The sequence below is a fragment of the Sebastes fasciatus genome, chromosome 2 (assembly GCF_043250625.1).
Source record: "Sebastes fasciatus isolate fSebFas1 chromosome 2, fSebFas1.pri, whole genome shotgun sequence".
Classification (NCBI taxonomy): domain Eukaryota; kingdom Metazoa; phylum Chordata; class Actinopteri; order Perciformes; family Sebastidae; genus Sebastes; species Sebastes fasciatus.
Genome location: NC_133796.1, coordinates 3,597,501 through 3,623,866, shown reverse-complemented (window position 1 = coordinate 3,623,866; position 26,366 = coordinate 3,597,501). Strand labels below are relative to the sequence as shown.

The 26,366-nt window shown below is 35.3% G+C and overlaps 2 protein-coding genes across 2 annotated transcripts; both read left to right on the top strand.

The window, feature by feature from the left end:
• The first annotated feature begins 628 nt into the window (after positions 1-628).
• On the top strand, positions 629-7,979 carry nqo1 (NAD(P)H dehydrogenase, quinone 1). The gene is made up of 6 exons (XM_074658645.1): positions 629-761; positions 4,329-4,496; positions 4,877-5,007; positions 6,247-6,360; positions 6,769-6,870; positions 7,565-7,979. Exons 1-6 carry the CDS (start codon positions 758-760, stop codon positions 7,898-7,900), a joined length of 855 nt encoding a protein of 284 aa, XP_074514746.1. The 5' UTR covers positions 629-757; the 3' UTR covers positions 7,901-7,979.
• A 1,681-nt stretch (positions 7,980-9,660) lies between these two features.
• LOC141782300 (gamma-aminobutyric acid receptor-associated protein-like 2) lies at positions 9,661-17,332 on the top strand. The gene is made up of 4 exons (XM_074658473.1): positions 9,661-9,912; positions 12,997-13,052; positions 13,151-13,323; positions 16,763-17,332. Exons 1-4 carry the CDS (start codon positions 9,879-9,881, stop codon positions 16,851-16,853), a joined length of 354 nt encoding a protein of 117 aa, XP_074514574.1. The 5' UTR covers positions 9,661-9,878; the 3' UTR covers positions 16,854-17,332.
• The last annotated feature ends 9,034 nt before the right edge of the window (positions 17,333-26,366 follow it).

The window sequence follows — 26,366 nt, the reverse complement described above, 5'->3', positions numbered from 1 at the left end:
CTTTGATGTTTAAATATTTGTGAGTAAAAGTGGAGTTTACATTATATTATATTATATTATATTATTTGTATTAATTCCCTGATTTATTAACTCTTCTGTTTAATTTTCCCTTTTATATATTTGTGTATTTATATTATATAAAGTATATAATATAATAATATGTATTATATTATATAATTATGACCACTGTAAAGTGTGTCAAAGGTCTTCCCTCCTACTCTGCCAGCTTTTGTCGCCCAGTCAGTCATAACAGGCTGTTGGGTGACATGAAACACGGGGACGAGACCGAGCAGCTCAGGCTTTACTAAACCGACGCCTTCCTCCACTTCTCCTCTTCTAACGAGGTGAAATTAAGTCGGATTAAAGAGTTTATTAAGCCACATGACCTCGCCGGATAATCCCTTGAAAGTGACCAAAACATTCTCTTCCAGGCCAAATGAAACCAATCTTATCACTAGTGAGTCCACACACACACACACACACACACACACACACACACACACACACACTCCTCCCTTTCAAAACACTCCACTAAACCGGTCCTACAGTTTGACAGCAGACATTTTTTTCTCTCTTAGTCTCCTGTGTGGAGTCAGTCGTGACTCTTGAGACACATTTTGCTTCATCTGATATCGAAACATGTTTCTCACGCAAAGAAAGCCCCAGGGTCTATAAGAGCCGCCAGGAACCAGCAGACACACACAGGAACCAGGTCTACGGTGCAGACGGATCCAGCAGACACACACAGCAACACAGCATGGGTAAGAGAAGACTGGTTCTCTGCTGCTGCTCTCACACTCATCTCTCTCTCTCTCTCTCTCTGGACAAACCAAACTCTGGGCAAATTTTGTGCATTTTTTATTTATTTTTATGTGTCAATGTAGGAATACATATTTTTTTTAATTAATAATTTGGTACACTGTCTCATAATAATAATAATAATAATAATAATAATAAATTCAGATTTACTGTTTTCACTTCCTATAAATCTAGAAATTCTCTCTGGACAAACCAAACTCTGGGCATTTGTGCATTTTTTATTTATTTCTATGTGTCAATGTAGGAATACATAATTTTTTTAAATCTATAATTTGGCATACTGTCTCATGATAATAACAATAATAATAATAATAGTGTTGCACTTGTTTCTGATTCTCTCTGGACAAACCAAACTCTGGGCAAATGTTGCACTATTTTTGGAGCCTTGTAAATTGGTAAACAAATAGCACAAATTTAGATTTTGTAGATGCTTATCTACAAGAAAGATGTGTCATTGTATATAATATTATGAATATATAATATGGCACACTGTAATATCTAATAATAATGACAATAGTGTTGCACTTGTTTCTGATTCACTTCCTTTAAATCTAGAAATTCTCTCAGACAAACCAAACTCTGGGCAAATTTTGCTGCGTTTTGGAGTCTTGTAATTTCACATTGTTGGCAAATAAATAGTATAAATTTTTATTTCGTAGATCAAAGTTTGACTGTTTTTATTTTTTTATAATATGGCACACTGTAATATCTCATAATAATAATAATAATAATAATAGTGTTGCACTCAAATTTACTGTTTTCACATCCTATAAATCTATAAATTCTCTCGGACAAACCAAACTCTGGGCAAATTTTGCACTATTTTTGGAGCCTTGTAAATTGGTAAACAAATAGCACAAATTTAGATTTTGTAGATGTTTAATGTGTCATTGTAAGAATATTTAACGTTTATGTATATATAATATGGCACACTGTAATATCTCATAATAATAATAATAATTTTGTATATCTAAGTTTGACTGTTTTTAATTTTTTTACAATGTGTCAGTGTAGAAATACATAACTTTTTTAAAATCTATAATATGGCACACTGTCTCATAATAATATTAATATTATTATTAATAATAATAATAATAATAATAATAATAATAATAATAATAATAATGTGTTGCACCTTTTCTGATTTACTATTTTCACTTCCTATAAATCTAGAAATTCTCTCTGGACAAACCAAACTCAGTTCACATAGTTAATAAACAATTACAAATACAAGCACAAATCCGGAGCCAAGCACCTTGGTTTGATCATTAGTGTGAAGACAATTAATCATTTCAAAATTAAGGGCTAAATTTATATATATTTTTTTAATTCTATAATATTATATACTAGATAGAAATGTGTTTCTCTGCTGCTTTCTCTGCATTCAACTCACTGTGGACACCAAACTCTGGGCAGATTTTGCTCCGTTTTAGGAGTCTTGTAAGTTCACATCTTTGGTTAACAAATAGCACAGATTTTGTAGATCTTAGTATCTTTATTTTTTTTAATGGCACACTGTAATATCTGTAGATTAGATTAGATTTTTTGAATATGTATGAGTATAGTGATATAATATATAACAATAATCTGCAGCTGACGCCCAGCGAGTGGCCTCGTCAGACACGTTTCACGGCTCTGTATCATTTGATATTGAGCTCTGCGTCAGGTGGAGCATCCACACAGTAACACTATTGTTCCCGCTGCTCTATTATTGTCCTTCATGGTAAAAAAGATCACAGCGTTGATTATCTTCCGGTGACGCCGGCTGTCTGGAAGCTTATTTGGAGACATCACAGCTTGTTTTCTCCCTTTAAAAGATGACATGTTGTTACTGTTATGATGTAATAATAAACAGATTTAACAGAACAGAAGTTAATTTCAGGCTTTATTTCTCCCTAATGACTTTCTAATAAAGGAACTCTTTATAAGTAACAAATGTCTTTACGAGTGGTTAGTAAATTATTTAATGACACGTGTAGATTAATCATAAACTTTTCACAGGATTCAGGTCAGTTAAGTCAAGTACATTTTATTTATGGAGCCCAATATCACAAATCACAAGTTTGCCTCAAAGAGCTTTACAACCTGACACCCTCTGACCTTTGACCCTTGATTCAGATCATGAAAAACAGCAGAGAAGGGATCCCTCTCCAACAACAGACAGACGTGCAATAGATTACGTGTGTTTTCATAATGAAAACATACAGTATATTAATAAAATGGATCCATATCTGCAGCTAAATATAATTCATTAACAATTTAAGCTTCAAAGTTCACTTTATTGTCTCCATATAAATACTCACACACTACTGTGTACTTTTTATTTTATTAACATTTACAACGGTAGATTTTTTGTGTATTTTTGTAAAAACACTTCAACACATTTGATTAAACTTGAAACTGGAGAATTTATCATTTATTAGAGATTTTCAGCTCCTTACACTTTATTAATGACTTACTAAAGGCCCAGACGCATCAACCAGACGTCACAGAACTAGTAGTGACGAAGGCCGACCGTTGAGTGCCCTCACATCGCCTCACGTCGCCTCACGTCGCCTCACGTCGCCTACGAACGTAAATCGCAGGTTAGCGGTTTTGGAAAGCGTAAGTAAACAGCACGGACAATAACAAACCTCCGCTACTTTACATTACAAAAATGTTCACACCACTCTCACTCACCACTTAGCTTCATTCCAGATGTTCATGTCGCTGTGAAAATATCTGTAATGATCAGATGACAAATGAGAAGAGCCATCTGTGTGTGTCCTCTTGACTTAACTCGTTGGTTTGCTTTCCACACGTCCGTTTCTCTTTTCGTGCACTGATTCGTTTAAGCTGAACAGTCAATCAGAGTGATTTCTCTCACCGACGGGCAGCGCCGGCGATTCAACATGCTGAATCGGCCGAAAAACCTCCGAAAGACTAGAGCCGATGATGCGAGACACACTGTAAAAACTAGACCGACAGACGCTCACAGACGGCCCCAAACTGTCCAACGGCAGACCGTTGGCTTGGTGTGTCAGGGCCTTAAAGTACAAGTTGAGGTGTAGTAATATTATTTTGTACATTTTAAGGGGTTTTACACTTTAAAATCATCTTTCCATTAAGGCGAAAGTTGTAAGGTTTCAGATTGTTTTCCATTAAAATGTACATAATTTAACTGAAAACACGCAGATGATCCATTAAAAGCCTTAATAAGGCAGATTTATTGTATAATATACTGTAATAAGCATCTTTTAATATATTGTAAACCATTTATTTATCCATTAATTAACCTAAAAACCTGGGGTGAACCCCAACAAATGTGAAGAAACCCCTTGAATTTGCACATTAAATTAAAAATGAAGGTTCTTTTAGTACAAATGAAGGTGTAACTGCTAACATTAATAAAGCTGTTACTTTGGACTGTTAATAAAAGATGATTTATTAGAAAATGGTATCGTAAATGTTGTCTTTTAATATATATCTTACTGTGCGTGTGCGTGTGTGTGTGTGTGTGTGTGTGTCAGCTCAGAAGACGGCCCTGATCGTGTACGCCCACCAGAGTCCGGGTTCGTTCAACGCGGCGGTGCGTGACGTGGCGACGGAGGAGCTGGTGGCGCAGGGCTACAAGGTCCTCGTGTCCGACCTGTACGCCATGAACTTCAGAGCCAACTGCACGCAGGACGACATCATCGGTGACCTCACTATGATCCACTACAGGGTTAAAGCTTAAAGTTTATTTCCTGTTGCAGTGTATGTGAATGACATCAGCTCACAGGAAGTAAACATGAACCCAAACTGTTGCCTAGCAACGCAATTCCGTTGAAATGCACTAAAACGGAGCGTTTCAGACAGAGCGTGAATACAGGTATATTCAGACAGACAGTACGAGGAAAATAACGTGTTGTTTGAACATTAAAGCATGTCAACATGTTCTAGTAGAAACCCAAATTACAAGTATGAACCTGGAGATGAGCATGATATGGGACCTTTAAACCTGCTTAGTACAAGTACAAAAATCTCACTTTTTACAAATATGGGACCTTTAAGTTCTGACAGAGCGTGTTGTGTTCAGGTGAATTGAAGAATCCAGAGCTTTTCCAGTACGGAGAGGAGACGATGCACGCCTGGATGGAGGAACGCCTCAGTGAAGACATCGTAGCCGAGCAGCGCAAAGTAGAGGAGGCCGAGTTCATCATCTTCCAGGTCAGAGGTCACTCACATCGCTGTAGTTTCTCCTTTGTGTCGAGACTTTGAGCAAAACAATATCAGATTGGCGGTTATCCAGACATTAACAACCTCAGTGAACTTGGCTTCCAACAACCAATCAGATGTGTTTCTTACTTTTTATCGAAGGATTAGGGTGAAAATAATTTTCTTATTGTTGTCAAATCCCATTAAAATACCAAAAAAACAACATTGAATGTATTAACTAACAAGTACTTTATCAGAGCCTGATATCTCTTCTTCCACTGAGCTCTTTGTCATCCACCGTCCTGCTGCCCCAAATACTCACTATCAATCAATCAATCAATCAATCAATCAATCAATCAATCAATCAATCAATCAATCAATCAATCAATCAATCAAACTTTATTTATATAGCACCTTTTCAAACAATAATTCAAAGTGCTGGAAAGACGATTGACAAAAATATAGTGTTAATAATGGATTTAGAGACTAATGCACACCGAAACAACCAATATAAAAGTTAATTGAATAAGAAAGCAATAAAAGATAGGTACTTAACAGAATTAAAGATATATAATATAGAGTACCTGGGAGGGTTCCTGGACAATATCTGTCATTGTTTTGTGTTGTTAATTGATTTACAATAATAAATATATACATACATTTGCATAAAGCAGCATGTTTGCACACTCCCATGTTGATAAGAGTATTAAATACTTGACAAGTCTCCCTTTAAGGTACATTTTGAACAGATAAAAAATTTGATTAATTTTGAGATTAATCATGATTAACTATGGACAATCATGCGATTAATTAAGATTAAATGTTTTAATCGATTGCCCTAGTATTTTTTATTTGAAGTTCAGCCTAAAAGATTTTTGATGCTATTTATTTATTTATTTATTTATTTATTTATTTATTTATTTATTTATTTATTTATTTATTTATTTATTTATTTATTTATTTATGTATTAATTAATTAATTAATTAATTTATTTATTTATTTATTTATTTTACAATGCCTTCTTCTAATTATACTCTTCTAAATTGATGAAAATTTGCATTGCTAGACCAACTCAGACTTTTTGTCTTTACAAATGATTACATTCAAATAAATAAAATGAATTGGTTTGAGGGTTAGAATTAAAAACACAGATTCAATTTGAGTGTATGATGCAAAGAAAGAAAGAAATTGAGAGAAAATAAAACAATAAAGTATAAAAAGTATAAAAAATGTTCTGTGTCTCCTCCCAGTTTCCGTTGTACTGGTTCAGTGTGCCGGCCATCATGAAGGGCTGGATGGACCGAGTGCTCACACAAGGCTTCGCTTTCTCCCTGGAGAAGATGTACAATAACGGTGTGTTCAAGGTCAGTCTCTCTCAGCTGGACAACACAGCTCTTTAGGATTATAATTCAATAAAGTTAGCATGATGATAAAGCAAAAGGAATCCTTAACGTCAGGTCTATTTATCCTGATTTTAACATATTGAAAATATGAAAAACTCTGGTGATGTTTTCTTTTATGAAGGAAATACAGTAAATATGATTCAGACATGAATATATTGATTCAATTGATTTTAATTAAGTTTATTAATTAAACATAGACATTCCCATTTTATTTAGCATTCTTCATACATTTCAGTCATTTATTTAATTATTCATCTATTTGTGATTTTGGCAGGTTTTGTCCTCCATATATTATCACTCATTATCTGTTTATACAGCAGACTCCACTTTGATGTTGAATAAAAAGAGTATTTCTTTGTGTCCTTGAAGGATAAGAAAGCGATGTTGTCTTTCACTACTGGAGCAACACAGACGATGTTCCAGCCGGATGGCATCAATGGAGACATCAACATCGCGCTGTGGCCTCTACAGGTGAGCCACACAGACTCATATACTCCTATACTATACTCATATATATATATACATACATACATACATACATATGTATGTATGTATGTATGTATGTATGTATATATATATATACTGTATATAGGATATAGGATTATCCTGGTGCTCAGGTTCCTCCCACAAAATATATATTAAAATAAATAAAAAATAAATAAAATAAAACTTAATTAAAAATCAAATAAACAGTCAAATAAAATTTCAATATGTCTGCCTCTCTGAATAAACGTATACAGTTTAAATACAACGTTATGACATTAGGGTGGCTATAAAGTAGAAGTAATGGTATCTGTTTAATTTGTGATTTCAACAACACTGAAGCTGATCAATAAAATGATCAATGTTACGTAATAAAAGATGCTCCAAACAGTATTTTAGATGCTGGTTAACAACATGTGCCGGTTCTGTAATGATCAATGATATTTTGCAGTAAAAACCATGTTACTTTCATGACTGACTGGCTCATGATTATTTTTAATATTTGCATTATTTACCGGTAATTATTAAGCTGTCACTTCATTATTATTATTAACAGACAGTTGTAAACTACTCAAAGTACTAAGTAGTGATTTTGGGCCATACAAATAAAATTGACTTGACTTGTTTGTGAATGGTTGTTAACTCGTCTCTCTCTCATGTATTCGTCTCTTGTTTCTTTCAGAACGGCACGCTGCACTTCTGTGGATTTCAGGTTCTTGCTCCTCAGATCTTCTGGAGTCCGGCTCACTGTCCCGCCGCCGTGCGAACCATGATGCTAGACGGGTGGCGAGCCCGAGTAAAAGAACTGTTAGCAGAAAAGTCTTTGACCTTTGCCCCCTGTGAGCTCTTTGACCTCAGCTTTAAGGGGGGGTTCATGCTTTGGCCCAAAGTGAGGGAGGAGCGAGAGTCGCAGCCGTACGGCATCACCACTGGACACCATCTGGGGAAACCGCTGCCGCCGGACAACCAGATCAGAGCTCAGCCCACCGACGACAGTAAACCAGACTGCACGAACTAGAACTTCTCTGTTAGTATCAATATATGGGATTTTATAAATGCTTCATGTTTACTGAAGCTGAAATAAACAATTTAAATAACAATGACTTGAATTTATTTCTACTTAGATGCAAAAAAATATCTTTTAATTTGCATACACACTGACGACTGAAGGCTAAACTATATTAGTACCAGTTGTCGAAAGTATAAGTATGTGCAAGTGCTTAAGTACAATTTTGAGCTACTTGTACTCGTAATTGTACTCAAGTTGAGTATGTTTGGCTGATAATGCTTACACCTTAAATTGTACTATAAAAGGACCTTCATTTTCCATTTAAAGTGCAGATTCAGGGGGTTGCTCCACAAGATTCCGGGTTTTGATTTTTCATCTCCTCCATTTAAGTTTTTTTTTTTTTTTGCAGATATGTCAAAGGTCATCTTATCAAATGTAGAACATAACTCAGTGTCACTTCAGCGACATGAAATAAAAACAGGAAAAGGACCACCTTTTCTTCTCCACCCCACCCCATGTTGGTCTTGGTCACACGAAATTATTATTATTATTATTATTATTATTATTATTATTATTATTATAAAACAATTTAAGAAAATAATAATAAAATAAAATAAAATAAATAAAATAAAATATTTTTTATTATTTTATTTTTATATTATTTTATTTATGTTTGTGTTTTTTTAATTTTTAACAAAAGTAACAATTTGGAAAAGTAACCTAGGGCTCTTGGATTTTTTTCCCAAATGTTCTGATATTTTATAAACATTTTTTAATTGAATGATCAGAAAAATAACCAACAGATTAATCGATAATTAAAATAACCGTTAGACGCAGCCTGCTACTGTAGATAATATGGTTATGTTTATGTTGCTGCACTGTGGGTGGGACCAAATATAACTAACAGGGTAACTCAGTTAAAAGTTTGCCATGTAAAAGACACAGATACAAGTGAATGTTAACATTAAACATTAAAACGTATTAGTTCTTGATAGAGGAAATGAATGTATTTGATTTTAATTATTTAAGTGTCAAAAAGTCGGAGCGTCTAATTGTCTCTCCTGTCTGTCACCCCCTCCTGTGTGCGTCGGAATGGAACAGCCCGGTGTGACGTCACCGTTGGGGCAGCAGGCTGATATTGAAGAGCAGATTGTTGATTGTTGTAATAATAATAATAATAACAATAATAATAATAATAATTATTATTATTACTATTATTATAAAACAAATTAAGAAAATAATTTTAAAAAATAGAAAATAAAATAAAATGTTTTTTATTATTTTATTTTAATATTATTTTATTTATCTTTTTGTTTTTTTGTTTCTTGTTAAACAAAACTAACAATTTGGAGAAGTAACCTAGGGCTCTTGGATTTTTTTTCCAAATTTTCTTATATTTTATAAACATTTTTTAATTGAATAATCACAAAATTGCATTAATTTGTAATCTATTAATCGACAATTAAAATAACCATTAGACGCAGCCTGCTACTGTAGATATATGGTTATGTTTATGTTTCTGCACTGTGGGTGGGACCAAATTCAACTAACAGGGTAACTCTGTTAAAAGGTCGCCATGTAAAAGACACAGATACAATGTGAATGTTGATATTAAAGAATAAAACATTATAGTTATCTAGAGAAGAAATTAATGTATTTAATTTTAATTATTTAAGTGTACAAAAAGTCGGAGCGTCTAATTGTCTCTCCTGTCTGCCTCCCCTCCCCTCCCCTCGGAATGGACCAGCCCGGGTGTGACGTCACCGCTGGGCAGCAGCAGCTCTGCTAGAGAAGAAGAGCAGCAGATTGTTGTTTGTTGTTTTGCTTCTGAAGAGTTGAGATCTGAGCTGTTCTCTCGTCTCCTTCCTCCACTTTAACACTCACTATTTAAAGGTTACAGTTACAGGAATATATTCAGAAAGATCTTATACATCGTGTTGGTTATAATCTTCATCTGCATCGAGCTGAAAAAGAGCCTCAGGAAACCATGAAATGGATGTTCAAAGAGGATCACTCCCTGGGTAAGAGCAGAGGAGGAGGAGAGGAGAGAGGGGGTTTAATGATGGATAACAAACAACATGTACACGCAGTTACATTTATTAAAGTGTAAGCATGTATTTAAGAGGTGGATGAGATAAATGAGTGTTTAATAGTTTAGTAAATCCCTTTAGAATAAGGTTAATTACACACTGTGGCCTGTTCCTGCAGGCTGCTGTTGAGAGAGGAGGCTCTGAGCTAGCCTGTGGTTGAGTTAGATGCTAGATAATTACTAGTCTGTTTTATACAGATACATATTATAGTTTCATTTCATTACACTTGTTGTAAACTGGAGGCCTGATAGTTGTCACCAAAGTTGTTTTGGTGAGGACAGGTGCAGGCCTGCAGAGCTGGTTTACATCCAGCTTTTAGCCTTTTAAATTATTCATCCAGATTTCTGTCAATAAATCGACTAATTGTTTATAAAAGAAAGAAAGAAAATGTCCCTGTCATGTTATCAGAGACTCAAGTTATTCCTTAAAACAGCTTACTATGATAAAACATAAGAAAGCAAATCTGAATCTGAAACAGTCATGTTGTAAAACAGAGAAGGACAGCACTAAATGTTTGACATTTTACTTTGATAAATTACTTGAATAATTATTTAATTAATGGGATTTTTAGCTATTATTTTTCTGTCATCCAACTAATCTTTAAGTTGAAGTATAAAGTGAAACTAAGTATTATTTTTTTAATCAAAAACTGGAGGCCTGATAGTTGTCACTAAAGTTGTTCTGGGAGGACAGGTGCAGGCCTGCAGAGCTGGTTTACATCCAACTATTAGCCTTTTAAATTATTCATCCAGATTTCTGTCAATAAATTGACAAATTGTTTACAAAAAAGAAAGAAAGAAAATGTCCCTCATGTTATTCCTTAAAACAGCTTACTATGATAAAACAGCAGGAAGCCAACAACTCATTTATACATGTATTAATCTGAAACCAAAACATATCTGGTATTTTTTTTACTGTCATGTTGTAAAACAGAGAAAGGCATCAATTTCTCACAGTAAATGTTTAACATTTCACTTTTATAAATTACTTAAATAATTATTTGATTAATGGAATTGCTGGCTACTATTTTTCTGTTATTCAACTAATTGTTTAAGTTGAACTATAAAGTGAAACTCAGTATTATTTTTTTATTAAAACTGGAGGCCTGATAGTTGTCACTAAAGTTGTTTTGGGAGGACAGGTGCAGGTCTGCAGAGCTGGTTTACATCCAACTATTAGCCTTTTAAATAATTCATCCAGATTTCTGTCAATAAATCGACTAAATGTTTACACAAAAAAGAAAGAAAATGTCCCTCACATGTTATCAGAGGCTAAAGTTATTCCTTAAAACAGCTTACTATATCAAAAGGATACTAAAATGAATTATGATAAAACATCAGAAAGCAAACAACTCATTTGTACCTTTTATTAATCTGAAACCAAAACATAGCTGGTATTTTAATTCCTTAAACTTCATGATCTGAATGAACTTCCTGTTGACAGGCTAGCTGGTGGTACCAAAGTGTTTATCAGACTTTAAAAAGAGGCTTTAATACTCAGTTTATATGTTAATTAATGAGCACAGTTTACATGTTGTTGGTGAGAAATAACATGGGATTTAAATTGTCTCTGTTTTAAATGTTAAATGTGTAAAACTAATGAGAATATGGCAGTTGGCTTCTTTCCAACACAGTGTTATTGTTGGTGTCAGTCTTGAGACTACATTACCCATAAACCCCTCTGCTTCCTGTGAAAAAGAGGATGTTCCTTATCAAGTACAAGATCTTTAGTTATCATACGCACAACATTTACAAAGAAGCTTCGTCCAACGATGCTCATTAAATGTGTGTAAAAAGAAAAATTAGATCACACAAGTAAAAACAACAGAAAGTCTTAATATAAGAAAGTCCAAGATAAAATAAGGGATAAAATATAACATAAATAAAGTAATAAACATTAAACAGTAGTTGCAAATTAACTAATTGAATCTAAGCAGCAATGTAGTAAATGTATCTGCATAATGGTAAGTATAAACATATTTATACAGTAAACAGCTGTAAAACAGTAAGTAAAAGATAAAGTGACAACAGATATCCAGTTTCATACTGAACACTAACTGTATAAAGTTTTGTCCTCCTACAAGACTACAACCAATGATTATTTTCACTATCGAATAATCTGTTGATTATTTTTTAATTAATTGTTTAGCAATAAAAAGACAACAAATAGTGAAAAATCAGAGGCAGATTTATTGCCAAGTTTTCTCATAAAAGGAATTTCTATTGTTGTTTTTGGTGGATAACACTAAACAGAGTAAAAGCAAGTACTGAAAAAGTCAAGAAATAAAAATAAAATAGAAACATTTACAATAAAAATATGAAAAAATATTAAATTGCTCATCATACATACATACACTTTCCCCCATTTTCCCCAATTAAAGTAGCTTTAAGCAATGGAAATAATAACATTGAAAGTAATCGTTAGTTGCAGCCCGAGAAGAAAGAAACTAAATACAAACTTTTTTTATTTTATGTTTTATGTTTTTGTTGTGATGTATTTTAGGATGCCTACAAAAGATGAAAAATAACCTTTTGGTTAATTATGGCATTTTTTATACCATGTGTATTTATTAATTTGTACAGTCCCCTCTCAAATAGACTAAACTAAATGTTGATATAATTATTATTTGGTAGTGATTCACTCACTTTTGAGCAAATTTTGCTGTAAAAATAATCATTAATAATAGGTTTCAGCAGGAATGGTGTTATAGAGGCTGTCAGTACAATAATTACACAAAGAGCTAATGTGTTGATGATTTATTGATGATGCACTTTCACCGTTTAAGTGTCTGGATTGATTGATTGATTGATTAGGTTTTGTGGTCTCAGTGTGTCTTTGATCCACAGCAGCTGCCTGTAAATGTCTCACCTGAGCTGTTAAATATTGATCTCTGTCCATCACTGGTTTGTCTCTCGTGTCTGAACAGAAGAGGACGTTTTACCTTCGAAACGTGTGTTTCTGTCATCGTGTAAAAGATTAAAATAATTAACATTAATGTTTCTGTTTGTCCTCCAGAACATCGATGCATAGAGTCAGCCAAAATCCGCAACAAGTACCCTGACAGGGTCCCGGTGAGTGAACCCTCTCCAGCTGATTCAGTCCTCTTCGTGATGTGTGTTGTGTTACTGATCTGTAATCAATACCTCCGTGTGTGTGTTTGTTTCGTCAGGTGATTGTGGAGAAAGTGTCGGGATCACAGATAGTGGACATCGACAAGAGGAAGTACCTGGTCCCCTCCGACATCACAGTGGCTCAGTTCATGTGGATCATCAGGAAACGCATCCAGCTGCCCTCAGAGAAGGCCATCTTCCTGTTCGTGGACAAGACGGTGCCTCAGTCCAGGTCAGGGCCGGGACGCTGGGGGGGGGGTTTAGTCCTTTTAAGAGGTTCCTAATACCCGGGTCGAGTACCGGTACCGGGCCTCAGAATGTTTGCTTCATGGGAACAAATAAATGACAGGATTCAGAATAATAATTATATGATTTCATAGGTAATTATTGCAGTAATAACCTTGACATGGTGTAGTTAATTCCCTCTCACATCCACAACAACAATAACATTATTAATTAAAGTACGTAATTGTCATTTTTTAACTCGTATAATTTGTGTTTTGAGAGTATAAATAGAAAGAGATCAGAAAATTAATTGGTAACTATTTTTGATAATTGATGAATTGTTGAAGTTTTGGTGAAGTTTTTTCAGCAAAAATACAGGTTTATTTACTGCTTTTAAGCTGAATATCTTTGGGTTTTGTACTGTGAATACACCTCATTGGGGTGTGAGAAGTTATGGCGGCATTTTTCACTAATTTCTGGTATTTTCTAAGATTAAAATAAAAAAATAAATAATCAGCAGATTAACCGATAATAATCATTAGTTGCAGCCCTAGTGAAGATTATAACGCACGGCAATTACATCATCAATTTATAAAACTACTTGGTTTATTTGATTTAATCATGAGGTTTTCTCTCTAAACAGTGACACCAAGTTTGTCTAAAAGTTCAGCATCTTTCTCTGGTTGTCAACATTTTAATTTGGTCTGTATTGCAAATATTCCGACAACTTTAATTTTAAAGTTAATAAGAAAAAAAAGTACAACTATCTGGTATGTTTATGAAATGCATGCAGTTAATATCCATTTAAATATAAACAGAAACACAATTCTTCTACGATCTGAATTTTTAAGAGTAACAGCAGTCACACATAACGCAATATTAACATTCCCGTTCACTTTCTTTCTATGCAAGCAAAATAAATTAAAAATATATAAATGCATTTTAAAATTAATTAAAATAAATACGTAAAAAAATAAATAAAAGGGAGAATTAAACAGGGGAGTAAATTATTAGAAGATAATTAATACGAAATACTAATTTATGTCATATTTGAATTAATTGCTACATTTATGTTTAATATTATTTTTGCTATATGTAATGACTTATTTATTTATTGAGTTATTTATTCATTTATTTTTGGCGGGTTCTGTCCTCCATAGAGTTCAACTTCGAACTTTCAGGCCAATATCGCCTCAACATCCATCACAACTTCACAGAGCTCAAAGTGGCGTCTTATTTTGTCCAAAACCCAAATATGTTTTAATTAGTATGATATGTGAGAAAGAAAAGCTGTGAATCATCACATTTCAGAAGCTTCAACCAGTAAATATTTGGCATTTTTGATGAGAAAACGACTCAATTAGCAATTAATTGATTTATCAAAATAGTTGCAGATACATTTCCTTCAAATGGACTGATCGTTGCAGCTCTAGAATGATTTCAGGTGAAACAGCAGGACTGAGGAGGTTCACTGGTTCACAGATGATTCATTCAGTCATAAAAGGTAGTTGAGATAAAACTGGAGTCAAATCACATTTATGACTTTTATCAACAGGAACTCTGTTTAATTCAGACGCCGTCACAGTCTGGATAAAGTGACTCTTTTTAATTTCCTGTGGGGCTTCTTATCTCAGTTATTTCATTTTCATGGTTGAGTGTCTTTATAAGGTACATTTAAGAAAAGATGATTAAATAAACTGATCAAAGAAGCTGAAGTTGGAAGAAGCAAAGCAGGTAGAGGGATTATTTCTTTGAGTACACCTGGAAAACATTAACACCGTGAGTTAATGTGTGATTAGGACTGGGTGTTCAGGCTGATTCAACAATTACCACATCCAGAGTGAGCTGTTGTTACACCCATCATCACTCCTCTCTGACCAGCCGATCATGACTCAGCACTTTCACTCTGTACTTTTAACCCGTCACACAGAGAGAAATATATACGGCCTCTGGGACCAACAAGCAGAGCTTTTACACTTCTACACTTGTTTCTTGCTGTAGAGAACCACATCTGGTGACATAATAATCCAGTTACAGTTTCACATTAAACTATCCGAGCTTTTAATCTTTTACAGTTTAAACCTCACTAACCTGTCTGTTGTTTCAAACTGATGTTGTGCAGCCAAACAAACAGGGAATGCTATCAACACCTGCCACCTGCCAAATACCGGGTAAATGTTGGCTGTTGCATGTAGAAATTTCAGGTAACCTGCTACCATGGCAGATAGATTATCCTTATATAAAGAAATATTATTCTTAAAAAGTTAAAAATAGTCAGGGGTTAAGGTTTCATGATATTTTCTATATTCCAACTGTCTAACTCCACTGACTCAGTGTAAAATAAATAATAAAAAAATAAATGTTCGGTGACCTGCCGGAGTGGGAGGTGAGAAAAATACTAAGGCTGTCAATCAATTAGAATATATATATTTAATCGTGATTAAAACATTTTTTATCTGTTCAAAATGTACCTTAAAGGGAGACTTGTCGAGTATTTAATACTCTTATCAACATGGGAATGCAAATGTATGTATATATTTATTATTGGAAATCAATTAACAACACAAAACAATGACAAATATTGGATTATATATATATACAATTTTGCAGCTGCAACATTACAGTGATGAACACGTTAATGCATCAATAGTTCGGATCCAATAATGTAATATATATTATTTTGAAAAGGATCATTGTGCAAAATTTGTACTTTTACTTCTGTTACTTTAAGTATATTTTGATGCTAATTAGGGCTGTCAGTCGATTAAGATAGTTAAATGTGCGATTAATCGCACATTTTTTACCTGTTCAAAATGAACCTTAAAGGGAGATTTGTCAAGTATTTAATCCTCTTATCAACATGGGAGTTGACAAATATGCTGCTTTATGCTAATGTATGTATATATTTATTATTGTAAATCAATTAACAACACAAAACAATGACAGATATTGTCCAGAAACCCTCACAGGTACTGCATTTAGCATAAAACAATATGCTCAAATCATAACATGGCAAACTGCAGCCCAACAGGCAACAACAGCTGTCAGTGTGTCAGTGTGCTGACTTGACTATGACTTGCCCCAAACTGCATGTGATTATCATAAAGTGGGCATGTCTGTAAAGGGGAGACTCGTGGGTCTAGCCTCCTTCTTGACATGCAAGTATAACATGGTTGGTACCGATGGATTCTTAAAGTATTTTCACTTTAGCTTTAAAACTGAAAACGCTACAACCTAAAAATCGCAATTTGCGTTAATGCGTCATCGCGTTAACTTTGACAGACCTAGAAGGAACATGTGACACTGTGAGGCTCATTTATGTGTTTTAATGGAGCTCTGTGGCTCAGAGGAAGAAGAGATATCAGGTTGTGATACACACAATACTAGTCATTGATCAGCTGTCCTCCTGATCAATAATGACCCTGTGTGTCTTCTTCCTGTTTCAGCATCACGATGGGGCAGCTGTACGAGAAAGAGAAGGACGAAGACGGCTTTTTATACGTGGCGTACAGCGGCGAGAACACCTTTGGTTTTTAAAAAGCGGAAGCCACCATCGTGACCGGCCTTACCTGCGCGACGCCCCCTCTTCCCCCCCACATCTAATCACAGCCCTCACGCGGCCCCTGGAGAGACCGCGGGGAAACCCCAGAGAGATTCAGAGACATGAATGTAACAGGACGACGAACCGACTGCTCAGCTGACTGGATGAACATAAAGGAGTGCACCGGTGTGTTTGTTCTGGCCCATGTTGCACCACTTCTTAAGATTCATAGATTCAGTTGTGTATAGTGTGTTTCATTGCAATTATTATTGTTTGATGTTGTTGTGATTTGAGTGTTTTTAGGAGGAACTTTTTGATTTTTTTTTTTTTTTTCACATTTTAAATGATATGCGTGAATGGGTTTTTGCTTTTAGTTATGCTTTCCTCTTTGAAGACGATATTTAAAAAGAACATTTAATTTAATTATTTGAAATTAAATTAGGATGACCTAACCAATAAAAACATTAAAATTAAACCTTGTTGAGGTTTTTTTATCTCAAAATGTCAGCACTATAATCATGAGCTTCAACGTGTGTAACTTATTTTATAAAAAACATTTAACTGGGAACGGCTAATTTGATGCGAATGTCTAAAAATACATTATAATGTCCACATACTTTTGTCTACAATAGGGGATACAGGGATACATGAACAGTATATACTGTATGTATATTTACAGTTTCTACGGTCACTTTTGACTCTCCCAAATAAAAATAAAAAAATCAATCTCTATGAATTTTAACCATCAGAGTATGTAATACATATAAACAGGTACACAAAATTACTTATAGTATAATTTCTAAGACTTTATTCTGTAACATGTTTATTTTTTCTGTTTTCCATCACTTGTCCTTATTCTAAATGTCCTTACCGCAATATTACAATAACGTTCATTTATAGATTTTGCTTTTATTAATTTCTATTGATATAATTTATTTTTTTAAATACACTATATGTGTTAATTCCATCTAAATACAACTGTTTTGAAAAATCAATCAATCAGATACATATATACATGTTCCCACTCAAATAAAGCCATAACCCATCATTGTCTGTATGGACACCTCATGCCTGTGTTGTAGTACCATAATGCCTCCACTAGATGGAGACGGCGTGTTTTCACATGGAAGGCCAGTAGAGTTAAATCAAAGAGTATGAAAGCAAAGAGATGAAGCTGCTGCCACTTTAAACGGAAAACGCTTATTATATTTATAATATTGTAGTGTTCAACACAGGCTATTTCAGTAGAATATGACAACAGAAGAGAAATGATTTAGTTTTATTGTTGTACGGCACTTTTTAGGCGGACGTTTAACTGTCGTCCATTAGTTACTTTCATTCAAAATGGCGGTAGTGTAGCTTTGCTGCTGGCCACCGATGTTGAAATGGAACGAACACTTGACTTTACCTTCTTGGTAATATACGATCTTTGGTTAGATTACAGCCGCGGGGGCCGTGTGCAAAATACCCGCGCAAATGAATACAAACGGCTGGAATCCACTCACAACCGCCATTAGAGCAGCCGTTATCAGCCGTTAGTAGCAGTTAGTAGCAGTTAGTAGCCGTTATCAGCCGTTAGTAACCGCTAAAAGCCGTTAGCAGCTTTAATATGACCTCAAACACTACTTTTAATCACATAACAACAAAGGTAAGACAAATGAATAAACAGATAAAGTGAAGTTTAGTTCTCATCTTGGCTGCTGGTTCAGTGAGTTTACATCGTTTGTGTGGGTAACATTAGCATGAAGTAATGTTAGCGAGCATCGTTAGCTGTTTTTGCTGTGTGCTCATTTAGTTAGTCGGGGTCTTTCCCATTAGTGCTTTTATACGGCTTGACTCCTCGACTCGCGTCTTAGTCCCGCCCACGGGAGATGCGAGCGGAGGAGGCGAGGAAACGACTCGAGGAGAGAGGAAACGAGTAAATATGTTTTTAGAGACATGAGACGTCGTTTCCTTTTAAGCGTCACGTGGAGCGACGTCCGATTCTGATGACAGCAGCAGCTGATCACATCTGGATCAGCTGTCAGGCGGCTTCAACAGCTGTTTATGTCTGAACTGATCTAATACTAATAAAGAAACAGAGTTATCAGAGCAGCAGTGTTTCCTCTCTGTAGCCTGTTACCCGTTTAACACATGAATAACAGCTGCAGTCTGTATTATACTGAGGACTGAGTCCTGCTTAGAGGACCAGGAACCATCTCTACTGTGGACTGAGTCCTGCTTAGAGAACCAGGAACCATCTCTACTGTGGACTGAGTCCTGCTTAGAGGACCAGGAACCATCTCTACTGTGGACTGAGTCCTGCTTAGAGGACCAGGAACCATCTCTACTGTGGACTGAGTCCTGCTTAGAGGACCAGGAACCATCTCTACTGTGGACTGAGTCCTGCTTAGAGGACCAGGAACCATCTCTACTGTGGACTGAGTCCTGCTTAGAGGACCAGGAACCATCTCTACTGTGGACTGAGTCCTGCTTAGAGAACCAGGAACCATCTCTACTGGATCAATATCTTTATATTATGTATTCATTATTAGCGTCTGTATTTATTTATATTCTGACAGTAGAAGTTATGTATTAGTCTGAATGTTTGAGGGAAAAGTGAAATGGTATAACTCATATCAAACCCGACGCTCAGGAATTATCAGCCTCATGTGACTGAATGGAAATGAGGATAAATGATGCAAAAGGTGTAAAAGAGAGACCCTCCTTCTCTCTCTGACTTTAACTGTATCTTTAATAAAAGTTAACGGGGGAAATAACATGATCAAAAGAAAACTCTTTATAATAAATGAAGAAAGTTATAAATGTGTATGTCAGGTTTTATAAACCCCTCTAAGTGTCAGACTCCTTCAGTGACGGTGTGTGAAGCAGAGCTCCTGCAGGTCCTTCTGCTGCTGTTCACACTTCACCATCAACATGATCCGTCTGCTGTTCACACCTACAGTTAACACCGATTATAACTAGACGGTGAATCAGAAGACAACTAAAATATAAATCTGTTAATCTGTGATCTGTCTTCACTCCGGTATGAAACTCTAGTGATGTTGATGTATCTGATCAGTCTGATCGGCGCAGCGTCCAATCAATAACTGATATCCAATAAGGGGGCGTGTCGGTCGGTGATAAACTTCCGTGCAGGAAACACTGGAGGATGCACTGGTGTATCCTCAGTCATAGCTCCTCCAGCAAGCCTCCTCGCTCCTCGATCCTCGCTCCTCGATCCTCGATCCTCGATCCTCGATCCTCGATCCTCGATCCTCGATCCTCGCTCCTCGATCCTCGATCCTCGATCCTCGATCCTCGCTCCTCGCTCCTCGATCCTCGCTCCTCGATGCGCATTTTATGAATTGGGACGTCCTTCAAGATGGAGGACTGAGATCGATTTCCGGGTCACAGCCGGGGGATCGAGGAGCGAGGAGGCGAGGAGGCGAAAAATGCTGAAATGAGATGGACCTTCGGTGTTGGAATTGTGTTTGGTTTAGTCCAGGGGTCAGAGGTCAGGGGTCAGCAACCTGCGTCTCTTTAGCTCCTCTCCAGTGGCTCCCTGTGGATTTTTAAAAATGGAAATGAATAACTGTTCTTTGTTTACATTTTCATTTTTATTTATCATTGTTGTAGGTCTATGGTACGACGGTACGACGGAGTATTAGGGCCACATTGAGGGAAAAAAATAATCTGAGATGTAGAGAATAAAGTTGTAATATTACGAGAAAAAAATTCGTAGTATTATGAAAATAAAGTCATACGACTTTTTTTCTCGTAAAGTTATGACTTTATTCTCATAATATTACGACTTCTTTGCTCGTAATGTTATGACTTGTCAACTTCCTTGCATTAATGATATGATATGATTGTCCATAGTTAATCGTGATTAATTACACATTTTGTTATTCTGTTCAAAATGTATCTTAACCCCTTACCATCCGCCCTGTTTTAGAGGGGTAGGGAGCTACAGGGGGTCTTTAGAGGGAGATAGCAGGTCAACAGTAGATGTCACATAGAAGAGATCATCATCTGAAAGCTGGAACCTGAAGATTCATTTGAGATGCAGCTCAGCACTGTGTGTCAAGCTATACTAGTCATAAATAATAAATTGTGAAAGTGTATAAGAGCATAGAACACGATGATATACTTTTGTAAAGGTCATTCCCATGCTCTATTATGACTCATAAGTTGTTGCAGCAATTTTGGGTTTTTTTCCACAGATTTGGTGCTAAGTTTAACCATTTGTTATCACTGGAGAATTGATAAAAATGATCAATAATCCTTCCAAAATAACACTATTATTCTATAATTGACAATTCTGCATAATGAATGAATACTTTTGGTACTTAAAGTATATTTTGATGCTGATACATTTGTACTTTTATTGGAGTAAGATTTTGAATGCAAGACTTTTACTTGTAACAGAGTATTTCTACCCTGTAGTTTTGCTACTTTGGTAACACTTATAACCATCATTTATAAATGGTAAATGATAGTTAATTAAACTTAGTTAATAGTTATTTTACTGTTAGCAAACAATGAAATAATAATTAATAATGTACATACCTAACTACATACCTACCTACCTACCTACATAGATGCATGATTTCCAGGCTACTTAAAGCTACTTTAATATGGGAAAGTGTATGGTAAATGGTTAATTTATAACAAATAATTACAAAGTAAACGTAATACCAATAACGTCACAGTAAAATTGTCTAGCTCAGTAGTTTTCTTTTCCTACTTTCACTTCCTCGTCTGTCCTCGTCAGTCTTTCTACGAACACGTTGCATACTTAGTATTAAACAAGCAGAACCTCGATGGTTTATAATTCAGAGGAAGAAGAAAGGAAGTTAGCTTTTGCTTTCAACCACACTTTCATCGTCATCCTCATAATTGCGTCAGATTTCTTTGACATTACTACTTTAACATCTCTAACAGATGTTTAAGCAATAAGTGTTGATGTGTTGACATCAACTTCTTCTGGATAAATCTTAGTCATTCAAATGTTCCCTTTTTATTTTAAAGATGTTCTCTTCATATTTCTCTACTATTTCCTAATTAGACTCCCCAGGTTGTACAATAAAAGTCCTGCATTCAAAATTCTGCTTAAAAGTACACAAGTATTACCAGCTAAATGTTCTTAAAGTATCAAAAGTAAAAGTACTCATTATGCAAAATTGTCCCTTTCAAAAATTATAACCTGAACGTTTTTTAGCCATGTTGCATGCTATCAGCGTGGCTCTATGGGATAGCAATGTTGGTCCAGACTGAAATAACTTGACCACTATTACATGGATTCCCATATAATTCACTACAGATATTCAAGTTACTTTGAGGTTGAATCATACTGACATTAGTGATCCTCAGACTTTTCCTCTAGCGACACCACATCAACTATTTGATGAATTGCCGTGAAACTTGGTTCACACATTCATGTTCCCCTCAACCTTTGGTAATCTTCTGACTCTTCACCTAGTGCCATCATCAGGTCAACATTTTAATGTGTCCAGTACTTTGGTTTATCACCAAATTCCTGCAAAAATAATGACATTCCCATCAGCCTCCGCTGGACTTTTTGCTGCAATTCCAATCTCATGAGAAGGCGTATAAATGGCATGACATCACAAGGATATTCTGTGCGTCATGAGAACGCATATTAGTGTAAGGCAGGCTTCTTGCTGCCTTAACTATAAACTTACTTGTCACTTAATTAAACTACTGTAGGGCTGTGGGTAAAGCAAGAGCAAGGGGAGAGCTTGGTCTGTGCAACAGGATCCACTTTAATATCTCAACTCAAGCGTAGGACAATTGAACACCAATAACTTAAATGTCACTTCTTACATCATATCACTCCGCCAATCTTAATCATCACTCACCTTACAAGCACGTAAGGTGCGCCAAATTATATAGTTCCATAAAATAACTTAAAGAGCAGAATATAAAATGTATGCTGTATAAAATAAATCTTTACAAAAATAAATCTAATCTTACATTAGTCTTTTGGCGTGTCATTTTTACGCCATGCAACTACGGTAACGGCTGCAGTTAGGTTTAGGCAACAAAACGCTTAGTTTAGGAAAAACATCATAGTTTGGTTTAATATAAGAACGTAAACTAAGAAAAATACATACGTAAAGAACGTAACAGAAATATCGAAACACATCACAAATGTCACTAATGTCACTTCAAAATAACTCAACGACACTTTGAGACTTGAACACTAGGGCTGGGAAAAAATTTGATTCAGCTATGTATCACGATTTGTTTTTTACGATTTTGAAATCGATTTTTTAATGCCAGAATCGATATATTTACTTTGAAATTTGAGTTTATGCAGAGGTAGAAGGAAGTTAGTGCTATCTGTTCCGTGTCCGTCAATAAAAACAAACAGCAGCCGGCCGCCACAAGCCGAAACAAGACAGTAGAAAATGTTGGAGGGTCAGCGTGGATACGACCTGCACCCTCACATGTTAAATCCAGCGTGGTAAACACTAAAAATCCAGTAAAGGATGGAAACACTTTGGGTTTCACACATTGCAGGAAAAGCAGAGCTAGACATCACGGCTAAAGCTGCATGCTAACTCTTTCATGGACAGGAAACGTTATCGTATCGCGGTAACGTTGCGGTCGAGCCGGCCGTCGCTCTCATCTCCGTGGTCAAATGGGCCGACGCTACGACTGTAGAGCACCCAGATACTGACATTTATGTTCTCTGCATTCAAACGGCCCCGATGGAGCTGACCATGGATGGATAAAGAGAACGGAGCTGACGGGAGAGCTAGAGACGGACTTGGAGAAGTTAGAGGAAGTAGACACGTGGGACTGCGTCCGGTTTTCAAAATAAGGTGTTATTTGTATTTACAAAATACATCTATGGAAATAAGATTGATTGGATTATATTCACCAGACGTATAAAACATTACATGTCCCTTATAAATTAAAAAGAAAATACTTCTAATCTGTGAGGGAAATGTCTTCATTCTTTGATTTTTGGGTTGCTGGATAATAAATAATGTCTGACGATGACTGATATATTTGACTTCAGGACAAGTCTGACTACATACATGCTGAAAATCAAACATTTTTTCTGTATTAATTTAGATATTTTCCCAAGTAAAAGTCCCTAGAAGTGTATGGTTCAACTTTTTCTCCATGGTCTAGTGGTAAAAAAGTTAACAAAAATCACAATAAATCGCAATATCGAATGGAAATACATATCGAATCGGCACCCAAGTATCGTGATAGTATCGAATCGGGAGATAGGTGAATCGTCCCAGCCCTAATATTTAGTGCTAATTACAAAAGTGACTCACAGAAGTGAGCATTAGGGATGCTTCTTCTACTATCAGTGTTAAATCGAGCATGCATTAACACATCTAATAATGTTAAAGATTACAGGAATAAGGAAAGAGGGCTGAATTCAGAAAAAGAGAGTGATGTAGTTTCACTTCACTTTGTTTCCTCATTAAATGTTTTTTATCTTATAGCCAGAATAATGAAGTACAAACATGTTTATTGTGAATGACTTCTTCTGTGTGAAAACCGTCAGTTTGTTCTCAGAAACGCTGAATCGTCTGTTTCTGGTGGAAACAGATGAAGTGAAAATGTCAACCAAATGTCAACTCACAACGTTACACTACCGATGTGACTACTACTACTATTTATGCTGCTAATATTACTAGTAATGCTACAACCATTACTACTGGTTTTAATCTCAATGTGACTTCCTAGTTAATTAAAGGTTATGATGATGTACAAATATGGCTACTCAGTGGTAGAAGAAGTCAAATCAGTTACTGAAGTAAAAGCAGCAATATCAAAGTATGAAAATATTCCATTATAAGTAAAAATCCTGCATTCAAAATGTCACTAAGTAAAGTACAGAAGTATTAACAACAACATGTATCAAAGTAAAGCATCAAAAGTTAAAGTACTCATGGTGCAGAGTGGCTACTGTCAGTGTTATATTACTGGGTAATTATTATTGAGGCATTAACATGTATATATGCAATACTTTTAATATTGTAGTTCGTGTTAATTTGTATGGAGGAAATCAAAAACAAATGAATAAATAAATAAATGACTCGATAAATGAATAAATATGTCATTAAATGTAGCAAAAATAACATTAAAAATAAATGTAGCCATTAATTAATTGATCAAATGTGACATAAATTCATATTTCTGTTTTCATTTTGTATTAATTCCCTTATTTATTTACTCTTCTGTTTAATTTTCCCTTTTATTTATTTATGTATTTATTTTTATTAATTTTTAAATGTATTTATTTATTTTTGCATTTATTATTTATTTATTAATGGATGTTTGCATTTATTTATTTATGCACGACTTTGCGTTTCACCACATATTTATTTCCCTAAACTTATTTATTTCTGTATTCTTTTCTTTATACATTTCTTTACACATTTCTGCCTAAATGGCTACGTTTATTTTCGATATTAATTTTGCTACATTTAATGACATTATATTTATTAATTTATCGAGTCATTTATTTATTAATTTGTGTATTTTTGGCAGGTTCTGTCCTCCATATACATGTGCTACTACCTCTAAAACTAACAGGTACAATTACTACTACTACTATTACTTCTTCTCTAGTCAACTAAATCAATTAAACAGAGCATTGCTAAATACAAAAACTTGAATCTGAGGTTCTGATTTTGTAGTGTGTAGTATACTCAACACAGTACACTGAGTACACACTGAAAAATACTTGATTTTTTTGAGTGTGCACACTATTGTCCCAGAATGCAATGCACAAAATGATCAGAGAGATCTGAGATAATAAAAAAAGTATTCATATTTGGAAAAACATTTGTGTTTTTTATGCATCCGCGCCCGTGACAGCTGTAGCCGGAGGCGTTATGTTTTCAGGTTGTCCGTACGTATGTCCTGATATCTCAGGAACACCTGGAGGGAATTTCGTTAAATTTGACACAAATATCCACTTGGACTCAAGGATGAACATAGGTCAAAGTTTGGAGAAGTTAGGGGAGGAATAATCTCACAGAAATCTGACTCAGTTATGAGGAAGAAGAAGAAAATGCGGTTCAACGCAAAAACTAACTTCCTTTCTTCTTCCTCTGAATTTTAAATGAGGGAGTTTCTGCCTCTGAAGTATGCAGCGTGTTCGTAGAAAGACTGATGAAGAGAGACGAGGAAGTGAAAGTAGGAAAAGAAAACTGCCGAGGCTCGTGGTGTGTTTGTGTGTGTGTGTGCACAGAAATACATGAAATGACCACAACCTCTTGACAGCACATTACTACTTGTGATGGTGTTAAAATGACGTAACGCCATCACGGCTGGTGTGTGTTTGAGAGAGAGACAGAGAGACGAGAAGAGAAGGTGGATTATTGCACACAATGATTCTGATTAACCTGATCTGAACGCTGCTTTTTCACTTTTTGACCTGCGATATTTTCTTGTAAGCTCACCTGAACCCGCCTTACCCTCAAAGACGGGATACTTGAGAAGACGCCATTGGCATTAACGTGACGGTT